Source organism: Trichosurus vulpecula, chromosome 8, assembly GCF_011100635.1.
Source record: "Trichosurus vulpecula isolate mTriVul1 chromosome 8, mTriVul1.pri, whole genome shotgun sequence".
Classification (NCBI taxonomy): domain Eukaryota; kingdom Metazoa; phylum Chordata; class Mammalia; order Diprotodontia; family Phalangeridae; genus Trichosurus; species Trichosurus vulpecula.
This window is the reverse complement of record NC_050580.1, coordinates 47959374-47981039: the sequence shown is the minus strand read 5'-3', so window position 1 is coordinate 47981039 and position 21666 is coordinate 47959374. Positions and strand designations below refer to the sequence as shown.

The following is a 21666-nucleotide window of genomic DNA, read 5'->3' as shown; positions in this document are numbered from 1 at the left end:
GGTGAAGGGGTTGACAAGTTTACTTTAATTCAGCATACAGACAGCATTCACTTAGTTCAGGGGAAAAAGCCAGCACCCTGAACTTCAGAACAAAATCAAACAAATTACAAACATCAACAGACAGACCCAATACAGATTCATAGTTACCAACATCTAGGTTCAGCCCGGGAGCTCAGAACAAGGGATGGCCCAGAGTCACCCGCCACCACTGCTGCGGCAAAGAACTCCAAGGAACAGACAGCCAACCCCTGGTTTTTATATCTTTTTCAGCGTCAGGGGTGAGTCACACATGCGACTCACCCACGTGACCTAGAATTGTCACAAAGAGGCAGACTTAAACTCACTGGTCTAAAAGCCTCTGCTCTCCCAGACATGTAAACTAGGCCCTCCCTGGAGTTAGCCCCACCTTGGGCCCTACCTTAGTTGCCAATCCACACCCACTAAGGTTTTATACCTAATAGGGGTTTGAGCCTGGGGCTTAGCACTTAGTAAGGCTCAGCGAAATACACTAAATTACTCAGATGGAACAAAAGCCAAACTATTCAAGGGTACTTGTTGAACTAAGTGCTAAGGAGTCCATTATGCCTACCAACACACTCCTCTGGAGGACATGAGATGATATACGGGATTGCTACTACTGTCACCAGTACTGCTACTACCACTTCATTGGATAGTAACTCTAGAACTATGAATGAGATGAGAATAAAATAACATTTGCAAAGTGCTTTACACAATGCCTGCTACATAGGTGTTACTTAATAATTATCTATGTCCCTTCCCACCCCACCTTCCTCAGTTCAACCCACTAATTCTATAGACCAAGTACATGAAGCCCAGAAGGGCCGAGTGACTTTGTCTAAGGTTGCACAGGCAGCAATCAAGATTCAAACCCAGACCTTCTGACTCCAAAGCCAGAGTTCTTTTCCTTGTACCTCACTGCCTGTCCTAGACAGCGTGCCCCACACTCTGTCAAATGCCTGTGTGTGTAGTCTGGTCACTATCTACATATAAAACTATTATTTCCTACTCATCAGCATATAATTGTGCAGCATGGGTTAGGGAACAGACGTGTTCCAGCCAATCACTGACGAGCATGCCCAGAGTTCAGAACACACTGGCATACGTGACAAGAGATAGATACAGGTCATTTGAAAGAAAGGATGCTGGGATAGGGAGGGCAGGCAATGGTGATGGGGCTTGAGTCTCTCCTGCCTTTTACCTTCAAAGGGAGATTGATTGCAGTGGATAGAGTGCCGGCCCTGGAGTCAGGAAGACCTGAGTTCAAGTCCAGCCTCAGACACTTAGTAGTTGTATCACCCTGAACAAGACATTTCACCTGTTTGCCTCAGTTTCCTCATCTGTCAAATGAGCTGGAGAAGGAAATGGCAAACCGCTCCAGTATCTTTGCCAAGAAAACCCCAAACAGGGTCACAAAGAGTAGGACATGACTGAAAACGACCAAACAACAAAATAAAGGCTCAGTGGCCACATCAGATATCAAAGGAGGAAGAAAACCAATGAAGGAGCCAGGAAAAGGTGGGATAAATAAGATCCCCATGTCCTGAGAGTCTAACACCCCGAGAGGATCACACCTGTTCCTGAGCGAATTGCTCTGTGCTCAGATCCTCGCTGGAGTTCCAGGACCTGAAATCTCGGAATGTTTTTCTCCCTCTTGTTTGGGGGTTTGGATCAGGAACTGAATGTGAGCTGGATAATGAGTGAAAGCTAGTAACTAGCATTTGTTAGTTTGGTACCTCTACTATGTTCCCAGTGCTTAGTGCTTACAAATACTATTCTAATTCTTCACAACAAGAGGGTAGGTAGGAGCTACTGTTATCCGCATTTTACAACTGAAGAAGCTGAAGGAAACGGAAGTAAAGTGACTTGCCCTGGATCACACCGCCAAGTGATTGTCCTAAGCTGGGAACGATCTCAGGTCTTCCTGCCTCCAGGCTCCCTGCTCCAGCCACTGCGACCCCTAACTGCCAAAGGCACATATTGCTCTAATGCTAATAGGCTCTGTATGGTGGCTTTGGTGAACAAGTTTCTAAAGCAAGATTTATGTTCTGAGTGTCATGAATCTCTTTGACCTTTGGCCGAAGCCCATGGACACTCCTCAGAATGGTATCTTTAAGTGCACGAAATAAAATACAGAGGATTGCAAAGAAAACCAATTATATTGAAATAAAGCTAAAGAAATAGGAATGATAAATAATAATAAACAACTCCTGGAGTTTTTAAACTAATGGCTTTCTTAAAGGTGATTCAATGAGAAACAGCCTGGAAAAGACTGAAGGAGAATTTGCCAAACAGGTGGGGCCTAGAGCTGAGAGGGATTTGATTGGTGGATGAGAACACACCTTTAGATACAGAAAATAAAAGCAATCAATTAACTGATGAATCTACCAGTATTTGCTAAGCATCTAATGTGGCAGGCACTGCACAGCTGCTTTCAAAAAAAGCCTAAAACAGTCTGGTCATCAAGGAGCTTACATTCTAATGGGGGATAGTTATATCTAGAAATTATATATATATACATACATATCTATGTATGTGTAATTCTCCTATACATAGATATTATATATATATATATATATATACACAGTAATAGATAATTGATGTTAATAATACATTTTGTGTATTCATATATTACTATCTAGATGGCTCAGTGGATGTGGCCCTGGGCCTGGAATCATGAAGATCTGAGTTCAAATTCAACCTCAAACATTTACTAGCTGTGTGACCCTGGGCAAGTCACTTAAGCAGTTTGTCTGTTTCCTCATCTGTATAATGGGGATAATAATGATAATTACCTCTCGGGGTTGCTGTGAGGATCGACTAAGAATTGTAAAGCGTTTAGCACGTGCCTGCACACAGTAGGCCCTCTGTAAATGTTAACATTTGATACTGTTACTATTATAATAACATACTGTGCTGTGTAAGTTACATCATAATCTATGGATTGGGGGGGGGGGGTCGGGGCGCTGACACTGGCCCGTTTCCCCTCCCCTCCCCTCCCCGCGTGACCCTCGGGCCTCGGCTCCCGGGAGCTCGCAGGGCGCGAGGACATACTGCGTGTGGACTCTAGGCTCCGTGGAGGGAGGAGTCTCGTCCTCTTAAAGCCGGTGGGAGTCGGCAGGGTCAGAGGTCAGAGCCGAGGTAGGCTCGGCCCCTGCCGCCCCTCCCCCCCTACACCGAAGACCTCCCTGGGCCTCAGTTTCCTCTGCTGCGATGTGAGAGGGCTGCACCCGCTGACCAGCTGGGAGGATACAGCCTCAGAGCCCTTTCAGGCGGGGCCCCTTTTAGAGCTGAGGAGCCGCAGGTCCTGAGGGACGCGGCCAGGCTGGCCCGGGAAGGAAGGGATTCCCCGTCGGCCTCCCCCCGTCCGGGTCCTGCAGAACAACTGCCGACGGCAGCCGCGAGGGGGCGCGCGCGGGCGGCGGCCCTGGGCGCTGACGTGGCGTGCGTGATGACGTTAGGCGCGCCGCCAGGATGCGGAAGCGCCGCTCCAGGCCGACAGCCTGACGGAGGAGCGCCGGTGGCCGCCGCCGCCGTCGCCGTCATGGCTATGTGGAACGGGCCGGCGTGCGCGGGCTTCCTGGCGCTGGCCGTCGGCTGCGTGCTGGTGCTGCAGCCCGAGCTGCCCGGTTCGGCGCTGCGTGCGCTCTGGGGCCCCGTGCTCAGGGCGCCGTCGCCCGGGGGGACCTCTGCCGAGGGCCGGCTGGCGGCGGCTTGGGAGACGCTCATCGTGCGCCCCGCGCGGCCGTGGAGCCGCGTGGCCGTGGGGTGAGTGCGGCGGGGCAGGGCTCACTCCCGTGTGTGTGAGTGGGGTGGCTGGCCTGAAGGGCCCCCCCCGCCGCCATCACCGCCCCCCCATGCAGGAAGCCCCCTCTCCCCCGGGTCTCCAGGTTCCCACAGAGGGTGTCATGGGTCTGGTCACTGTGCGTGTGTGAAGGAGATTGGGGCGGGGGGTTTGGGGAGCGGGTTGTGTGTGATGGGGGGATGTGTGTTGTAGGAGGGGGTGCGTGTGGTGGGGGGAGGGTGTATCCCCTAGTGGCGAGCTGCTCCTTAGAGGAAGTGAGGGCTTTGGTCATTTGGGGGGGCCACCCGTCAAAGATGGTGCCCTGTGGCCATCCAGAGCTGAGACACCCATCCTCCTGCCGGGCACCTAGATGTACGCCAGTCCAGTGCCAGCTGTGCGCTTTGCGGGATTACCTGTGATCCTTTCCTTTTGCAAAAGGATACGCTTCATTTTAGAGGAAGATAAAAGTAAATTTATCTCCCTTCCCCAAGGAGAACAACAAAACACTTAGAAATGTAAAACAAAAAAGTCGAAATCGACTTCACAGGTACAGGATGGGGGGGGGAGGAGGGGAGAAAGCAAATTAGATGAGAGTTTGAAAAAAGATTTGGGGGTTATGACAAACTTAAAATGAGTCAGCACAGTGATGTAGTAGCCAAATAGATCATGGGGCCTTGGGCTTCCTTACCAGAGGCATAACTTTAAGGAATAAGAGAGTGATAGTCCCTCCAGAGTCTGCCTGTGAGACTGTCCTGAGGATTGTGTTCAGTTCTGGGCCTCTTAATTAAAAGACATTGATAAGCTGGAATGAGTGCAGGCAAGAGCACCAGAGCTTGTAGGGTCTTGAATCTGTGTCACGTAGGGGTCACTTGAAAGAACTGGACGTGTATAGTTTGGGAAACAAAGACAGAGACCAAATAGTTGCCTACAGATGCTTGAAGGGGAGCCATGTAGAAAAAGAATTAACAATGTAACAATGGATGGAAATTACAAGGAGGCAAAATTTAGTCTTGAGACTGTCAGTGGGGAAAAAAAAATCCTACCAGTTAGAGCTGTCCAAAAGTGGAATGTCTTTCTTTTCATTAGAGGCTTTCAAGAAAATGAAATGAGTTGTTGGGTAATGTCATGTATGGAGGTGTACCGGGTGTTCTGGGAGGACTAGCACCCCTGTGATGAGGGCTGCTGAGCCTGGTCATTCACCTTTGGTGTCACTGTCATCTTGTTCTCCCATGGCTCTAAGAACCATGGACAGTGGTCATACCCCAGTAAACAGGTTAAACCAGGTTGAGCCTGGGCCACAAATCCACTGTTGAGTTAGGGGAATGTCTACCCCAAGCATGTGAAGACCTCTCCTGGCAGAATGGGCGGTTGAGACTGATTTGTTCCAAGGCCATGAAGGGAGATGAAGCAAGAGCTCTGGAACTCAGTTAGAGCATAGTCAAACGTCACAGATGCCCAGGTCATCCACTGCATCCCAGTGCCAGTTATCTTGACTTTTGTCTTGCCACTGACCTGTTACTCTGGAAGAGAGAGGCTGACAACTTTCTGCAGCTCTGGCTCACTTAAATCTGATTCACCTCCAAGTCAGGACATCACTCTGTGATGTCATTGTTCCTCTTTGAAAATGAAGGACAAACAACAGTGTTGTAGTAAGGAACTAATAGGGAATTCTTTTCAGTACGAGTTAGAGTAGCTAGAGTAGCAAGCCACGGAAATTCCTTCCAACTTGAAAATTCTGTGATTCTTTGATTCGATAAAATCCTGTTAAAATGTTACTACTTGCCTCCCACACTAATGTGACAAGGAAAGCCTTTGGTAATTTGCATTTCACTTGCAGACACAATTTCCCATCCTTCAGTTGTACCAATGTCTGTGTTGTACAGTATCTTAGTGTTCAGAAACCTTTTATGTATACTTTCAAAGTTTAACTATCATGGTTGAAGTGAGTTGGGGTCACAGCTTTCATATTTACTTTAAATCTGCTTCTAGACACCAAAGTAAACTGCCTCCTAGACAAGATTGCTGAGCCAGCCTCAGGTGTTATAAATTATAGCTTCCATGCCATTTATTGTTCAGAAGTGTCATTGGAAATACTTATTGGTCAGGTCTCTATGTCTTGCTTTACTGACAAAATAAAAAGTATTGAGACCCTGTCCTCCACTTCTGGCCTGCTTTATCTTAACATATCCTCCCACACCCATTCTTTTGAGTCCGCAGTCTTGACTGTTACTTCAGCTCTCTGCACCTCAATTTCTTTGTAAAATGGAGATGATGCTCTACTACTTCATTCTTAGAATTGTAAGGAAAGTACTTTGTATTTTGGGGAGGGGCAGGATAGGGAGAGGTATCTGAATCTGTGTTGCCTCATATACTTCCCTCTTTGATCTGCAGGTAACTGTAATTTAATCTCAGAGTTTTCTGAGAAGTTAAGTGGTTTTCCCGCAACGCAGCTAGGATGCCAGGCAGAACGTGAATCCAGAGCTTCCCAACTTTGAGACAGGACTTCTCTCCACCACTCCAGGCTCCTCAGGAAGCTTGTAGGGGACCTCCTTAGCCTAGACTTGTTTGACTGATTGCCACTGATTCCTGGGTCCGCGTGGAAATTGCCATTGTGTGTAGGTTCTTGTCGTTTTAGTAATTTGAAAAATAATTAAATGACAAAAGAGACAGGGCTGCACAGTATGAAGAGCTAGATTTGGAGTCAGGGGATGCTGGTTCAGATCCAAAATCTGACACCATCTTTGTGACCTTGGGCAAGTTACCCGTCTCCCAAATCTGTTTTCTTATCTGTAAAATGAGGAAGTTAGGTCTGGTGACCTCCGAGGTCTCTTTTAGCTCTGTGATCTGGGGAAAGGGAGCTTTTCTCAACTTTTTCTAAAGCACTTTTCCCTATCCTGCCCTACCCTGTGTGGATAAATGTCACATCCAACTCCTCTCTTAAATTGTAAGGTTCTTGAGGGTAGAGACCCTCGTTTTTCATTTTTTCATCCCTAGTGTTTACCTTAGTTGTTGAATTATATACATATGAGAAACCAGTTTCGTGTGGTAGGGTTACATTGTGAAATTAACCTGGTAGGTTTTGTCAGGTATTGCAGAAATAATTGTAAAATGTTTCAAAAGAGCCTGGGGGGAGAGGGGTTGGGCCTGTCTTACAGCTTTAAAGAGGCAGCTGTCGTGTAGTGGAGAAAGCTGGCTTTGGAGTCAGAAAGACTTGGGTTCAAGTCCTTCTTCTGACGCGTCCTGGCTATGTGTAGTTGAGCTAGAATGAAGAAGTAGGTGGTGGTCACTGAGTAGACTGAGAAACTGGGAACTTCGGGTATTTGAGAGGGGGTCAGCATAGATATTGAAGTCCTCTAATATGAGAGCAGTATAAAGGATTTCTGTGAAGAAAGCCATACTCCTTTATATCCCATATCATATACCATAAGCTTTGCCATCAGATGTGCTGAGAATACAGAATTTAATTCATCAAAATTTTGGGTTTGGGGAGGAACAACATGGTATATTGGAAGGAGTCTTAGACTAAAGTTAGAAGACTGAATTTTGGGTGCAGCTCCCAATAATTATGTGACTTTATATAAGTTGCTTAATTCAGTTTTTCCATCTATAAAAAAGTCATGTTGAGTTTGGGATGCCCACCAAACATTTCGTGTAGAAATGTCTGGCTGGCAGTTAGTGATATGGTGGTCTTAGAGTTTGGTGAGACTTAAAGAGATTTGACAAGAGATGATCATTTAACCAAGGGAAAGGGTAAGAGAATAGAGTCTGTGTTGGTCTTAGGGGAGCTCCTCACTTAGTGGCTGGGTGGAAGTGTGACTATCTAGCAAGAGAGACTGAGAAAGGAGTCAGATACTAGGAGAAGCAAGAGAGTAATATCTTACTGAAGCCAGTCAGTAAGCAGCTATTTTTTAAGCTCTTACTATGTGCCAAGCACAGAAAGTGGAGGGTATGAAATCCCTGCCTTTGGGGAGCTTATGTTCCAATTGGGTAATAGCATGTAAATAACTAGGTATGTACAGGATCTACGCAGAGTAGACAAAGCTAACCTGAAAGGGGAAGGCACTAGCAACTGGATGTGAATGAGTGTGAACTGAGTCTTGAAGGAAGCCAGGGAAACTAAGGGATGAAGGTGAGGGGGTCAGCCAGTGCAAAGACCCAGTAAGAAAGGGTAGCTGGATCATATAGACTATGTGGAGGGGAAATCAGGTATAAAAAGGTTGGAAAGGTAGGAAGGGAATGGAAAACTTTCAATGCCAAACAGTATTTCTATTGAATCCTGGAGCTTCTTGAGCCGGAGAGTGACAGGCTCAGACTTAATTTTTAGGAAATCCCACTGTTATCTGAGTGGAGGCTGGATTGGCATGAGAAGAGACTTGGAGCCAGGGAGACCAATCAGAAGACTCTTTCAGTAGTCCAGGCAGGAGATGATGAGGGCCTGAACTGGAGTGGTATAACTATACCCTTTAGATAGTAAGCTCCTTGAGAGCAAAGACTGTCTTTTTTGCAGTGTTTAGCACAGTGCCTGGCATGTAGTAGGCACTTAATATTTATTAATTAAATTAAAATGAGTGGAGCAAAGGGGATCTCTATGAGAGATGTTGTAAAGCTACAAACTGCAAGATTTAGCAACAACTTGTATGTTAGATGTGAGTGAGTGTTGAATCAAGGATGACACTGAAGTTGTGAGTCTGGGTGACTGGGAGGATTGTGGTGCCCCTGACAGATCTAGGGAGCATCTTCATAGAAATGATAATTGGACCCATGGGATATGATGAGATCTAGTGAGGTTATGTACAGTGAAAGGAGAAGAAGACTCAAGACAAAGCCTTGGAGGACACTCACAGTTAATGGGCATGCATGGAGACCAAGGACAAAGAGGTGGTACAGATGGGAGAACCAGGAGAAAACAGTGTCAGGAAAACCTAGAGGAGAGAGCATCCAGAAGGAGCTGAGCAATTGTTTCAAAGGCTGCAGAGTGATCAAGGAGAGATCAGGATGAGAAGAGTACATTAGACTTAGCAATTAAGAGAGGATTGGTAATTTTGGGGAGAGTGATTTCAAACCACCAGAATTTGTGTCTGTGAGAGAAGTACTCAACCATCAAAAGCTCCAGAAACCGAGTACAATGAAAACTGAGAAAAGGCATTGGATTGGGAGAGAGTTGTTTGGAAGAGAGATTGCAAAGAATTGACTAATGAGTGGGAGGTAAGACATTTGTAAGAATTGTAGACAGATCTTTCTGTCATTTCATTCCTATGCTCTGTGAGGTGGAGAGAACCAAAGCAGTGAACCCAAGATTTTAATTGGTCAACAAACCCCTATTGAGGAATTCCAGTGTATGATGCTCCATCCTAGACACAGATACTAAGTGTGTGTCTGTGTGTATGACAAGGTCAGAAGGGGTTAAAACCCAAGTTTTGGTATCCTGTGTGTTTGGTGGAATTTAATAGCTGAGCCAGAAGTCTATCAATACATATCTTTAAAACAGAAATCTAACTAGTAACATTAAGAAGCTGAATCAGGAAAGCCAATGGAAAGAGCAGCGGTGCTCTCCAGTGGCCTTTTTTTTTGAAAGCAGTCAGTATTGCACTCAGCAATTATTAGCTGCTCAGGAGAATTGAGTATTAGTGTTAAGTCGGGGTCTTTGTCCTCAAGGAGTTTGTGGTCAGGAAACTAGGTTAAGGTAAGTGAAGCAATTTGAGACCCCTTAAGTGCTAACATTTAAGAACACTCCATGGGAAGGAAGGAGCAGGGAAGGGAGGAAAAAGATAAAAGAAAAAGAATTTGGGAAAATTGGAAGACCAAGGCATGGTGGCGGTGGCGGCGGCGGCGGTGGCGGTGGCAGCAGCAGCACCTTCTAAAAGAAATCTTTCCTGATTCCCCTATCAGGTGTTCTTAGTCATTTTTTGTATCATGGACTCCTTTGGCTCTCTAGGGAAGACTGCTCAGAATCATATTTTTAAATGCATAAAAGAAAATACGTAAGATTAAATGCTGTTATAAAAATATTTTTTTAAAAACAAGGACCGCAGGTTAAGAACAGCTGCCCTAGACATTAGCGCTTTCTACCTAAAATTGTCTAGTTGCAGTTGTATTTGATCCTTGTCAATATCTCTTCGGTGTCTCCTTGGGGACAAGGAGTGTAGTACTTTGTCCATGATGTTTGTTGTAATTTTCTGTATTGAATATAGTATTATTATGTATTCTGGTTATTTACGTATCCCCATACCAAACTATAAGCTCTGTCAGCACAAAGACACTGCCATATATAAACTTTGTCTTGCCTTTTGCCTAGAATTGTGTTCTATACACAGTCCTTTAATTTTATATTAAAGTAAAGATGAAGCATGAGTTAACATTAAAGGGGATAGTTAAATTTTAATAGGCAAAGAGGATATTGGAGGGGATGAAGAGTGGGGACGGGGATTATTGTGACATGCTTGGGGTACAGTAAGGAGACCAGCACGAGGGAATGAGAGATTGTGTAGTGGGGAGTAGTCAGAAATAAGATTGGATGAGTAAACTTAGAGTTTGAAAAAAATGTATTAATGCTCAGGGCAAGGAAGAACTATCCAGTTAGTCTCCAAAAAGCAACTTTTTTTTTCAAGTAGGGAGGGACATAGATTACCAAAATAACTACAATATCTTTATTTTTTTTAACAAATCCTTCAGCCCTTCTTTATTAGTGAGTTTATACTTTTTTAGTGTCTCAAGCCATAAAACTTGATTAAAGCCTGTGACGTTTGGTTATACTTATTAACTAAGTAGTCTAAGTTGAGACGATTTAGCCTCCTCCTAGCCATTTTTAGATTCCTGTTGGGGAGGTGCACTGTAATTCATTAGAGAAGATGCAGTACCGCTTGGGGTGGAGGGAGGTGAGCTCTGAGGAGGTGCTTTGGCAGATCTTATAATTAAATCTTTGTTCTTGGAAAAGTGGCCTTGAAAAAGGAAGAGAAGGTCTATAGAAACTGAAATTGGACAGATTACAACTAGGAGTTTGTGGGTTTCTGACCATAGTAAGTTTATAAGCATCTTGAATGTTTGGCTTTTGGTGTTCAGAAAAACTCAGAAGCTCTGGTTTAACTGTTGGCATAGTGGAAAGAGAATAGAATCTGAAGTCAGAGTACCTGGGTGTGAATCATGGATCAACTATTTGTGTGACCAAGACAAGTTATTTACCCTTCTCTGGGCTTCTTCTTCCGCACCTGGAAAATGAAGGGATTCTACTAGAGGATTTTCCTATAGTCTATCCCCAGATTAAATCTCTCACCTTGTTGCTTTTATATTACTCATAGTGGGCTAGGAGGTACACTCCCCAACTCCTGAGTAGGCTCAGCTGGTATGGAATGAATATGTGAAGTGTTAATTCATTTATGCTGAGCACCTGCTTTAGTGTTCTGTATGATTATTACAAAAATTTGTCCCAAACTGAGGGGATTTGGATGAATGGAAAAGTGTTTAATATGTGCCAAGTGCCAGAGATTCAACTACAAAAGCAAAGATGGTCCCTGTTGTCAATGAGCTTACATTCTAATGAAAGACAGGACACACAGGGGAGTATGTGGGGGAAGGACTTTTTAGGAAAGTTACTGTGATGGTGCATGGAGCCTTTGGGTAGTTGATTGATAAAACCCATCCACTGGTTTCAGAACTGGAAGAGGAGAGAGATTATAGAGGACAGAAAGGGTCCTCAGGGAAAAGGAGTCTTCTCCACCCAAACAGGAGATGGCGGGAGAGTTGGGAGTAAGGTGCATGCAGCCTGGGGCTTTCCTAAAAAGCAATCTGGGAGAGGTAGTCACCAGATATGGCTGTGGGGGAGGGGGAGGCTATAAGTTTTCCAGGGCAGCAAGGAGATTTATGAGTTTTGAGACATAGAGTAAATGCCTAGAAGAAGTACTCTTTTCCCAGTTACAAATCATAGGTGGCTATTCATGTACTATAAAGTCTAGGGGTCTGATCCTTTTCAAATCTTCTGTATATAAGAAAGGGACTTTAAAGATGTTTCGCTTTTGTAATACTTTCAAATATTAGGTATTACAGTTCTTTTTACAACATCTTTTTCTTTTTCTCAGAGTCAATGCCTGTGTGGATGTAGTCCTCTCAGGAGTGAAACTCTTACAAGCACTTGGCCTCAGTCCTGGTAATGGGGAAGATCATAGTGTCTTACATTCAAGGGAAGAACTGCAAGAAGCCTTCATTCATTTCATGGGCAAGGGAGCAGCTGCTGAGCGCTTCTTCAGTGATGAGGAGGCTTTTCACAACATCTCTCAGATCGCATCCGCCCTCCCAGGAGCCCAGGTCTGTTCCGCCTTTGGGTTGTTGGGGTGAATGGTCCCTTCCAGCTTAGTACTAGAAAGATGCCTCATGTCTCTTGATCTCAGGATTTATTTGTAATACTTGATACACTTGTAAGGAATCCAGTTCCAAGATATGTACCTGTATCTCTTATAAATCCCATTGCTCTCTTTCCATTGGCTTTCCTGATTCAGCTTCTTAATATGTTACTAGTTAGATTTCTGTTTTAAAGATGTGTATTGATAGGCTTCTGGCTCAGCTATTAAATTCCACCAAATACGCATGATACCAAAACTCAGGTTCTAACCCCTTCTGACCTTGTTTTATTATAACTAACAACAGCTTATACAAATCTCTTTGTATATAAGGGTGACTCCATGGAGCCTTCTCCTTCAGGAATAAGACCACTTTTAAGGTGTATGCTCTGTACCTTGTGACTGTTCATAGTTGTGTGTTTCCCTCCGGAACCTGGAAGGAGAGAAGCCAGGGATGAGTAAGGACAGGATGCACTTTGTTGTGGGCATGAGAATTGGGCATTTAGGGATAGAGTCGAGTCATGTGGCACTAGGCTGATTCATGGCCTTTGTGTTATGATTTAGCTATGTTCAAATCCTGCCTCAGCCACTCCTGGTCTTGTGAACATGTGACTCACATTACCTCCTTTTGGCCTCAGTTTCCTCATGAAAAATTAAAGAGGTCCAAAAATCTCTAGACCTTTCTAGTTCTAGATCCCACAGTCTTTTATTTTCTTGTTTTTCAGGGGATTTTCCCCCTTGTGCAATCTTTGGACAACAGCCTCTTGGTGTAATTAGGGTTGAGTAGATAGAAGTTTGTCATTTGTTTGGTGCCTTCTGGAGCAATGTGTATTTCTCTTCATAAAAAAAGGGAACATTGTCCTGGCATCTTGGGCATTTGCTTTTTGTGAAAGTCATCTTACCTTCTGTTGAAAAGAGGTTGTTTATGTCAGATTTTCTCTGAAGCTAAGGCAAGTTCCTCATTAGAATTATAAAATATAAGAGCTGGAAATTACCTAGAGATCTTTTAGAGTCTAATTTCTGGTTTCCTGATGGCTAGTGCTGACACCTTACAGATTTTTTAGCTATATGATTTCCCCCTACCCTCCCACCCCCCTTTTGTATCTCCCCATGGTCACTGTCATTTCAAAAGCTAGTTATGTCAAATGGAGGGTTGCATATTTAGTTAATGGTGGGAGTAGTAGGAAAGATAGTAAAGTGGCCAGAATTCTAGTTTCCTTTCCCTCCACTAACTTGCTGTGTGACCTGGGACAAAGCACTTAATTTTCCTGGGTAAAGGAGTGTGGCTAGGTACCTTCTTAAGCCCCCTTCTAAATCAAAATTTTTAAATAGGTTTATGGGTTGGGAAATCCCTTGCTCCCATTTTGAATCTGTATCGTCCATGGCAAATTTTTGTGATTTTAAGATCCTCTGTAACAGGATCTTAAATTATAATCTATGAACTTGTTTTTAAAAATATTTAGACAACTATGTAACAGTTGTATATCTATAACTATATATTTTATAACTATATATAACTATAAAATAGTTTGATAACTATCTATATACCAGTATAATTGTTTTCCTTTGTAATCCTATGTGTTTTATATATTTTAAAACATTATTCTGATGTAGGCTCCACAAATTTCACCAGACTGCCTGGCAAAGGGGGCTGTGACAAAAAAGGGGAAGAATTTCTGCTTTAAAAGATTTTTTTTTCTTTCTGATTACTCTGTGTCTGACTGAAACTTGGTAAAAAGGAGTAAGGCAGAGGGTGAGAGAAATGAATAAGGGTTTTATGTAAGATTTTATTCTTTATCACCTATTTGATTATTACTTGTTGATGATTATTAGAATCAAATGAGGTAATCTTTGTAAAGTGCTTAGCGCAGTGCCTAGCACATAGTAGGTGCTACATACATGCTTGCTATTATTATTAAATTTGGAATAACTTTTTTAAAGTACCAGTTCAGTTCAACACAACAGGTACTTGAAAGCATGTAGAATATGTATGTAACAACAATGCTGCTTGCCGCTACTATGGCTGTGCAAGGCCGATAACACCAGCACACAGAAGGGCTGCTAGCACAGGTCCTTTGATCTGCTTTTCTAAGGAAAGCAACTTTAAGGGGTTAACAGTTTTACTTTAATTAAACATATATATACCATTCACTTAGTTCAGGAGGAAAAGCTAGCACCCAGAACCTCAGAGCAAGTACAAACAGAAATTACAAACAGATCAACAGACAGGCTTTTATCTGTCTGACCAAATCACAATACATACATAGCTAACAGAGAGAAGCACCAACATCTGGGTTTTCAAAGGGGAGGGGGGTGCTGCTGCTTCAATGGCTACCCAGAGTCTGGTCACCAAACCTCTTTCAATGAGTGTACCCCTAAAACAAAACATCAACCTCAGATTTTTATATACACATCTCAGGGCTCTGGGGCACTTGATTGCCTCAGTGCTGAGAAGCACTCAAACAACAGCAAAAAGTCGAATTTTGCTTGCCATTACATTTGAAAGACAAGACTCATCAAAGGTACTTGATTACCTCAGTGCTGAGAAGCACTCCAAAACAAAAAAATGTCCCACTTTACCTGCCCCCTTTAAACAAAGGCAAGACTTATTAAAGGCACTTGATGGCCTTAGCATTCCAAAAGAGAAGAACAGCCAAAAAAAAAAAAAGTCCCGCCCTAATTACCATAACAATGTATGACATTGTTCTAGAACTGTGCTAGAGATAAAAAGACAAAAACATAACAATCCCTACCCCCAAGGAGCTTTAAATGGTTCATTTCACTGTAAAGAAATAATTTGGAGAATGTGGACATGGTCAGCTTGGAAGAGAGAAGGCTAAGTAATAGACTTCTGTTGTTACCTCTCTACAAATAACTCCCAAATGGATCTGTCCTTAAGCTCTCCTCAGTTCCAGGCCTCTATTTGAAATCACATGTTCCCCCACCATTAAATTTGTTCTCCCTCACTTCTGTACTTCTGTTGATATAGTGTATCACCATTCTTTCAGTGACCCATAGTTAGAAACTTGAAGACATCTTGGATTATTCATTCACCCTCCAATGTCAAAGCAGTTGTTAAATCCGTAATATTATATTTCCCTTCACACTTTCATTTCCACAACCACCACCTTAGTTCAAGCTTCATTTCTTGCTTAGACTGTTATAACTCTTCTCAACTGGTCCCTCTGGTCCAGTATCCTCTCCAATTCACCCTCACTACTGCTGCTGTTCTTTTCTTCCAGTAGCGTAGCTCTAGGCTTAGAGAATATCAAGAACTGGGCGGGACACTAGAGGTCATTTATTCCAACCTGTCCTAAACCAGAAAAACTGCACTTTACGATAACCCTAGCAAATACTCACCTAGCTTACAACTAAAGAACAACATTATCTCCTGATGCTGTAGCTCCCCCTCTGTCTACCAAATTAAATGTACTTACCTTAGCATTAAAGCCCCTCCATCATTGAAGTTCAGCCAACTCTTCTGACCTCTTTTTATAGTAGTCTCCTTCTCAAATGAGCCATATTTGACTGTGTTGAAACCAAGATGAACTCTTTACTATCCTTCATTCCTCTCCCTTCTCCATGCCTTGTTCCTGCTGATCCCCTGTGTTTGCAGTGGGCTCAGCCTCCTTCCTTCAGCTTGTCCCTTCCTTTGAAGGCCCAACTCAAATACCAACCCTTTCATGAAGCCCTCCTGGATAATCTCCCTGCTTAGATTTCTCATAGTACTTGGTCTGGACATGTCTTTTGCATTTATCACACTCTGCCTCATGCCAGTACTGTTTTTGTAGTGTCTTGTTCCATTCACTTGACCTGTCTTGAGAGCTAGACCTGCACCTTATTTCACCTAGGTCCTAGTCTAGAGTGTTACATAGATTAAGTGTTTAATAAAAGCTTGTTGAATTAAATGGACCAGGATTAATTAGAGTTTTTTTTTTTTAAGATCAGAGATTTAGAAGGATTGAATGTAATAAACAAATAATCACTTAGGCAGCTAGGTAGTGCAATGGATAGAGCTCCTTATTTGGAGTCAAGATCTGAGTTCAAATCTGTATAACCCCGGGTAAGTCACTTAACCTTTGATTGCCTCAGTTTCCTCATCTGTAAAATTGGGATAATAATAGCACCTAAGTCCCCAGGTTGTTATGAGGATCAAGTGAGGTAATAACTAGCATATAGTAGGCACTATATAAGTGTTGGCTATTGTTATTATTATTACTTTAGAATTATCAGGATTCCCCAGGGAAGCCAAATCCTTTGCTTTTGACATCAGTTGTCATTTTGGACTATTTCCAAAACTGCAGTTTTAGTAGTTTAATTTTCATTTGAAAAGCTTGGCAGATATCTATATTTTTGTCAGTGTTCACATACAACGTTATCAGAAAGGAAAAAAAGCTCTTTCTTTAGAGCAAAGGTTTTTAACCTTTTTTATTTCATGAACTCCTTGGTAGTCTGATGAAACCAGAGGATCTCTTAGAATCATGACGCATAAAATAAAATACATAGGATTACAAAGGAGAGCAGCATCTTGAAATAATATTAACAAAATATTTTTAAACATCAAGTTCATGGACCCTAGGCTAACTAGAACTCTTGTCTTAGAGTATCTTAGAGGATCTTAAAATCACAAGGATTTGCTGGGGTTAGATCTGAATTTAAAAAGGCATTATCTTCAGTCACTTTACTCCCTGCTCTCCAAGTCCCATTTTCCTTGCTCTGCTCTCACTTTTCTCTGTGGAAGATAATTCTGCACTCTGTATTAGGCATAATCCTGCCAGAAACTATTTATTCATTTTAAATTAAATAATTCCACGAACCTCTCTTCTTAGAGAAAGAAAAGCCTAAACTATCACAGTGCCCTTGGAAATCTCCTTTGCAAGGTTTTTGGAGTTACAACTTGGCGCTTTTCCAGGCAGCAGACAAAATTCTACTGTCAAGATTGAATATAAGTTAAGATGTTAGTTGGTAGTTCAGTTAACAGTTTGCAGTCTTGGAGAACCATCTTCCTAAAACCATTCCTTCCCTTTTCAGCCACTCAAAAGATTGTCCTTTTCAGATGGAAGTAAGAGAATGCTGATTTTGAGTGAATCAGTGTAGAGTTCCTTGCCTGTTCACTACCTCCTTTTCCTCCCACCCCCAAATTCTGTCAAAAGAGAAGACCAAGTTCCTCCCAAACTTTTTGCCTCAAAGGAAGTGGTTAGGCCTTCGGTAAGAGGAGGAAAAAATTTTGGGCAGGATATTATTGGAATGTATAATTAAAGAAAGACTGATAAGGTTATTCAGATTAGTTCAAAGGTGTCAGACAAAGATACTGAGAAAATATTTTCTTAATATTTATAAAAGAGGGATTGGGTGGGAGGGAAAACATTTAGTATGTTCCCACACTTCACTTTGCAGTCTTGCAGGATCACAGCTTTAGAGCTGAAAAGAACCTTGAAATGATCAGATTGACTTTGCATCTGTTTTTAATTGATCCTATTTACAATTAATTGATTTTGTCATGTAACAAATTCAGCTGGCCTGTAAGGAGTTAAGTTTAGAATCTCATTCTCCTGCTAATCACTGCTCTGTTCTTACCTCAAGGGAGTCTGCTCTGTATCTTTAGTATTTTAAAATAGTATTTAAAGATGTTTAATATCTTTAGCCTGCTCTGGTATCTTTACACCACCAGGCCATCCTTCAAGGATGTCTGGTTTGCTCTCCAAAGAAGTCTGGTCCACTGTCTCTAACCTTGCAGGTAGGCCCAATAGTGAACCCTTCTTAATCACAGAAGTGAAGGAGGAAGTTGTTGGTAGCCCTGCTTTCCCAATTTCCAACCAGTCATATTGTCCCTCACTTCTCGGCTCTGTAACAAGTCACATTATTTCACTATTCATGATGTCGAGCCCTTTTTAAGCAATCATAACTAGTCCCCTGCCTGTGAAGTCCTGTTCTTTGTTCTGTACTTCACAAAACTATAAAAGAGAGCTGTCCCCCTCACTTCGGGTCTTAGATTAGCTGGGAAAGCCGAGGTCCTATTTAATGAATAATCTGTACTTTCCTAATAAATTGATCATGCTCTGAACTTTGTGCCTCAGTTTATCTTATTTTGACCATAACACCTTTCATTTTGCAGATGAGGAAACAGAGGCCTAAAGTACCCAAGTCACACAGCTTGTATTTGGATTTGAACTCAGGTCTTTCTTACAAATCCAGTACACTATGCACCATGTCGTGCTGTCTGTCAGAATAACAAAAAAATCCCTTCACTTGACCTCGACATCTCCTTGAGCTATATTCCTAGAATCCTCCTTTTCAGCTGTCTGTACTCATTGCCTTCACTTCCTTCCTTCCAACACACTTTCAACATATGAAATCTTTCTCACCCCACCACTCCACTGAAACTAGCCTTCAAGTTTACCAATGATGTGTTAATTGCTGAATCCAGTAACCTTTTCTCAGTCTTCATCCATCTTGACTTCTCTGCTGCTTTTAACACTTATACTTTCTCTTCCATCATTTTTGTGACAATTCTCTCCTGGTTTTCCAGCTGTTAGCCTGTCCCTCTTTGTCTTGTTTGCTAGATCATCCTCTATGTCCTGTCCTTGAAGTAAAGATGCCTGGTGGCTGTCCTAAGGCCTGTTCTTTCTAAATCTCTTTCTTGATGATATTATAAGCTCCCATGATGGGGTCAAGTATTTTTCCTATACAGATGCTAACCTTCCACTCTCTCCTGTTCTCCTGGCCTGTGTCATCAGGTTCTTGCTGGATTTCCACCTGGATTTCCCATGTGAATCTTAAACTCAACCTATCCAAAATAGAGCTCATTATTTTGCCCCTAGACTTCACTTCACTGTGCTCTTCCTCCTTCTGCAGGCACCACCATCTTTCTGGTCACATCCTCACCTTCCTTCACTTCTCATGTCCCATTGATTGTCACGTCTTTTCAGTTCTGCAGACACCATTCTTCACATCTGCTCCTGCTCTCCACTCACAGCCGTTGCCCAAGTTCAGGCCCTTTAACCTTGTGCCTGAAATGTCCAGTGCTTTCCTAATTTGTCTTCCTGCTCTCATTCTCTCCTGTCTCCAGCCCAGCCTCATGGGATCATAGATCTAAAGGTGAAAGGGACCTCTGAGTCCGTCTTTTCCACCCTTCTCATTTTATAGATGAGGAAACTGATCAGACAGGTAATGAGCATCAGAGTGGGATCTGAGCCCCTGTTTTCTGCCTCCACACATCTGTCACAAATAGAATTTGCCTGTTAAGAGTCTGATCCTGGGACTGTAAGAGCTTCCTAAATAAGTTAGACATATCAGTCAGTATTGAAAACAATAGACTCTGGTATTTGGCATGTTTAAGGGAAGGTCCAGAGAGGATGGCCCATGGCTTCCTGGAGACCCCAGAGAAGTGAGGACTGGAGAAGAAAGTAAGGGTATCAGGATACAGGACTGAACCCCTTTCCTGTGGACAAGCTATGTGGCTGGCACTAATACCTCCTCACTAGGGAAGCCCACCAACTTCCCTTTCACTGTGGTCTGGACTAATGCTTCTAAAGTGGGACAAGAAAGGGGCAGCAAAGGGTACCACCAAGGATGTTGCCAAGGAACATGGATAATGCTGCTTTTCAGGGCACCAGGGAAAAATCCATGTTGTGCAGGGTTCATTCTAGGTCAGTGATTCAGGACAGTTTGCTTAATTCTGTGATCAGGACACTTCATGGATCAGCCTGAGTAGAGTGGTAGATTTAGGATCAGAGCTGCTCTTCTAGGAAAAGGTCCAACTCTGCAAGGTCTGGTTGGCCCCCTCTCCAGCACCTCCTTCCTGCAAGTTACTGACACCTTTTGAAAGGAAAACTTGAAATACTCCTTTCTTCCAGCTATGAAGGAAGGAAGGAAACATGACTAAGGAATGCCTATCTTGCCCTGTTGGACAAAGAACAACTAGGCTGGGAGTGGGGGGTAGTATGTAAACCAGTTCCCCACCCCATCTTCAAAACTATAGTGCTGTCTAAAGCAGACTAACCATGTCTCTTCCCTCCTCAAGAGTCTTCATTCCCTATGGCCTGCTTACTGTTCCCCCACATGACATGCTGCCTCTTTCCTCCCTGCCTTTTCACAAGCTATCTGTCCCCCATACCTGGAATGCAGACCCTCCTCACTCCCTTCACTTAGACTCTCTGACTTCCCCAGTTCTTCCCACTGCATACATGAGGCTTCTCCTGGTTCTTCCCAGGTGTTAATGTTTCTCTTTGCCCCCCACCCCCACCCCTTCCCCCCTTTATTTTGTGTCTCCTTTTTCTTTGCCTCTCTGTGAGAGAGAATGTGGACTCCTTGTGGGCAGCTCAGCACTTAGCGCAAGAGCCAGTTTCTTGAGTTCAATTACTATTTAACCTAATAAGCATGCAGCAGACACCACGTCTTCACTGCTTATGGAGTTCTGATTCTGCTGATCTTGCTTTGCTTCACAATTTCTCTCCACATTTGATGATAGTCTGCCTTTTTTCATTTTTGTGATACCCTAATGGGATGGCATGGAACGAGCAAACTCCATTTACCCAAAGCAAAGCAGAATCTGCTCTGCAGCTTACAGCCTTAGAGGGCTGCCTACAGCGTTGAGAGGTCAGATGGTTTGCTCAGGGTCGTATAGCTAGTATGTAGAATCAAGATTTGAACTCAGATCTTCCTAAGTCTGAAGCCAGTACTTTATCTGCTGTGCCACCTGCCTTTCAACACCATAATATTCTGTGATATTAATATAACACACTCCATTCAGCCTTTCTCAATAATTTTAACTTAGAAGTGACTTCAAGTCTTATCATGCAGGATCTGTCAACCCTTTTGAACAAATAGGTTCCCCCTTTATTTTGATGATCTATTTAGGATAAAGTGCTACAGTGGAATCACTGAGTCAGAAGGTAAGATGAACTCTTTGACAACTACTACATGTTCTTTGGTACCATTTCTAGGTTGTTAAAATCCTATTTAATAATTAGCACAGGGAAAATACTATATCCTTAATTATAAGCAATTTGAAATTCACTTTATAATCATTTTCCCAAGACATTTAGGTAAATTCTTTTAACTACAACTGTTAAAGAGGAAGTACTTTTCATCTTTTAAAATGAAAGGCCTTATTTTAGACTTACATGCCCTAGATATAGATTATTTAGTGAAAAGATAGTATGTGCTGTTTGATCCAAAGTTCCTTAGATGTAGTGGACACTTACCTGTTTGAGTGAATCAGCAAACCCATACCTGTGATGTTCAGGAAGGAGGTGGCCTATAATTGCACTTAGAAAAGTTAATCTAATTATATTTTTGTTCTTTGGTTAAAATTAGTAACATAAATCAGTTTAACAAGGAGAGATGAATTATTTTACAGCACTATGTTGGAGGAAATGCAGCTTTAATTGGGCAGAAGCTTGCAACAAATTCAGATTTGAAGGTAAGTCAAATTCCCTTATGAAAATTTTAATATCGTTCACAAGTGTTTCCATGATTTTGTGATTAAGTATTGAAAATAGTCTCATATTCTCATAGCTTTCCTTTCTGCTT

At 42.7% G+C, this 21666-nt stretch overlaps 1 protein-coding gene across 2 annotated transcripts in view; it reads left to right on the top strand.

Moving 5' to 3' along the window:
• Window positions 1–3474: 3474 nt before the first annotated feature.
• The window catches only part of ADPGK (ADP dependent glucokinase), a 40577-nt gene continuing 22385 nt past the window's right edge, over window positions 3475–21666 (top strand). Inside the window, exons 1-3 of one of the 2 annotated variants that reach the window (XM_036736031.1) lie at window positions 3475–3786; window positions 11875–12100; window positions 21494–21556. In XM_036736031.1, coding sequence (XP_036591926.1) covers window positions 3563–3786; window positions 11875–12100; window positions 21494–21556 — 513 coding nt within the window. In that variant the 5' untranslated portion in view covers window positions 3475–3562. The remainder of the gene's footprint in view (window positions 3787–11874; window positions 12101–21493; window positions 21557–21666) is intronic. The other variant, XM_036736032.1, reaches the window with a different exon arrangement.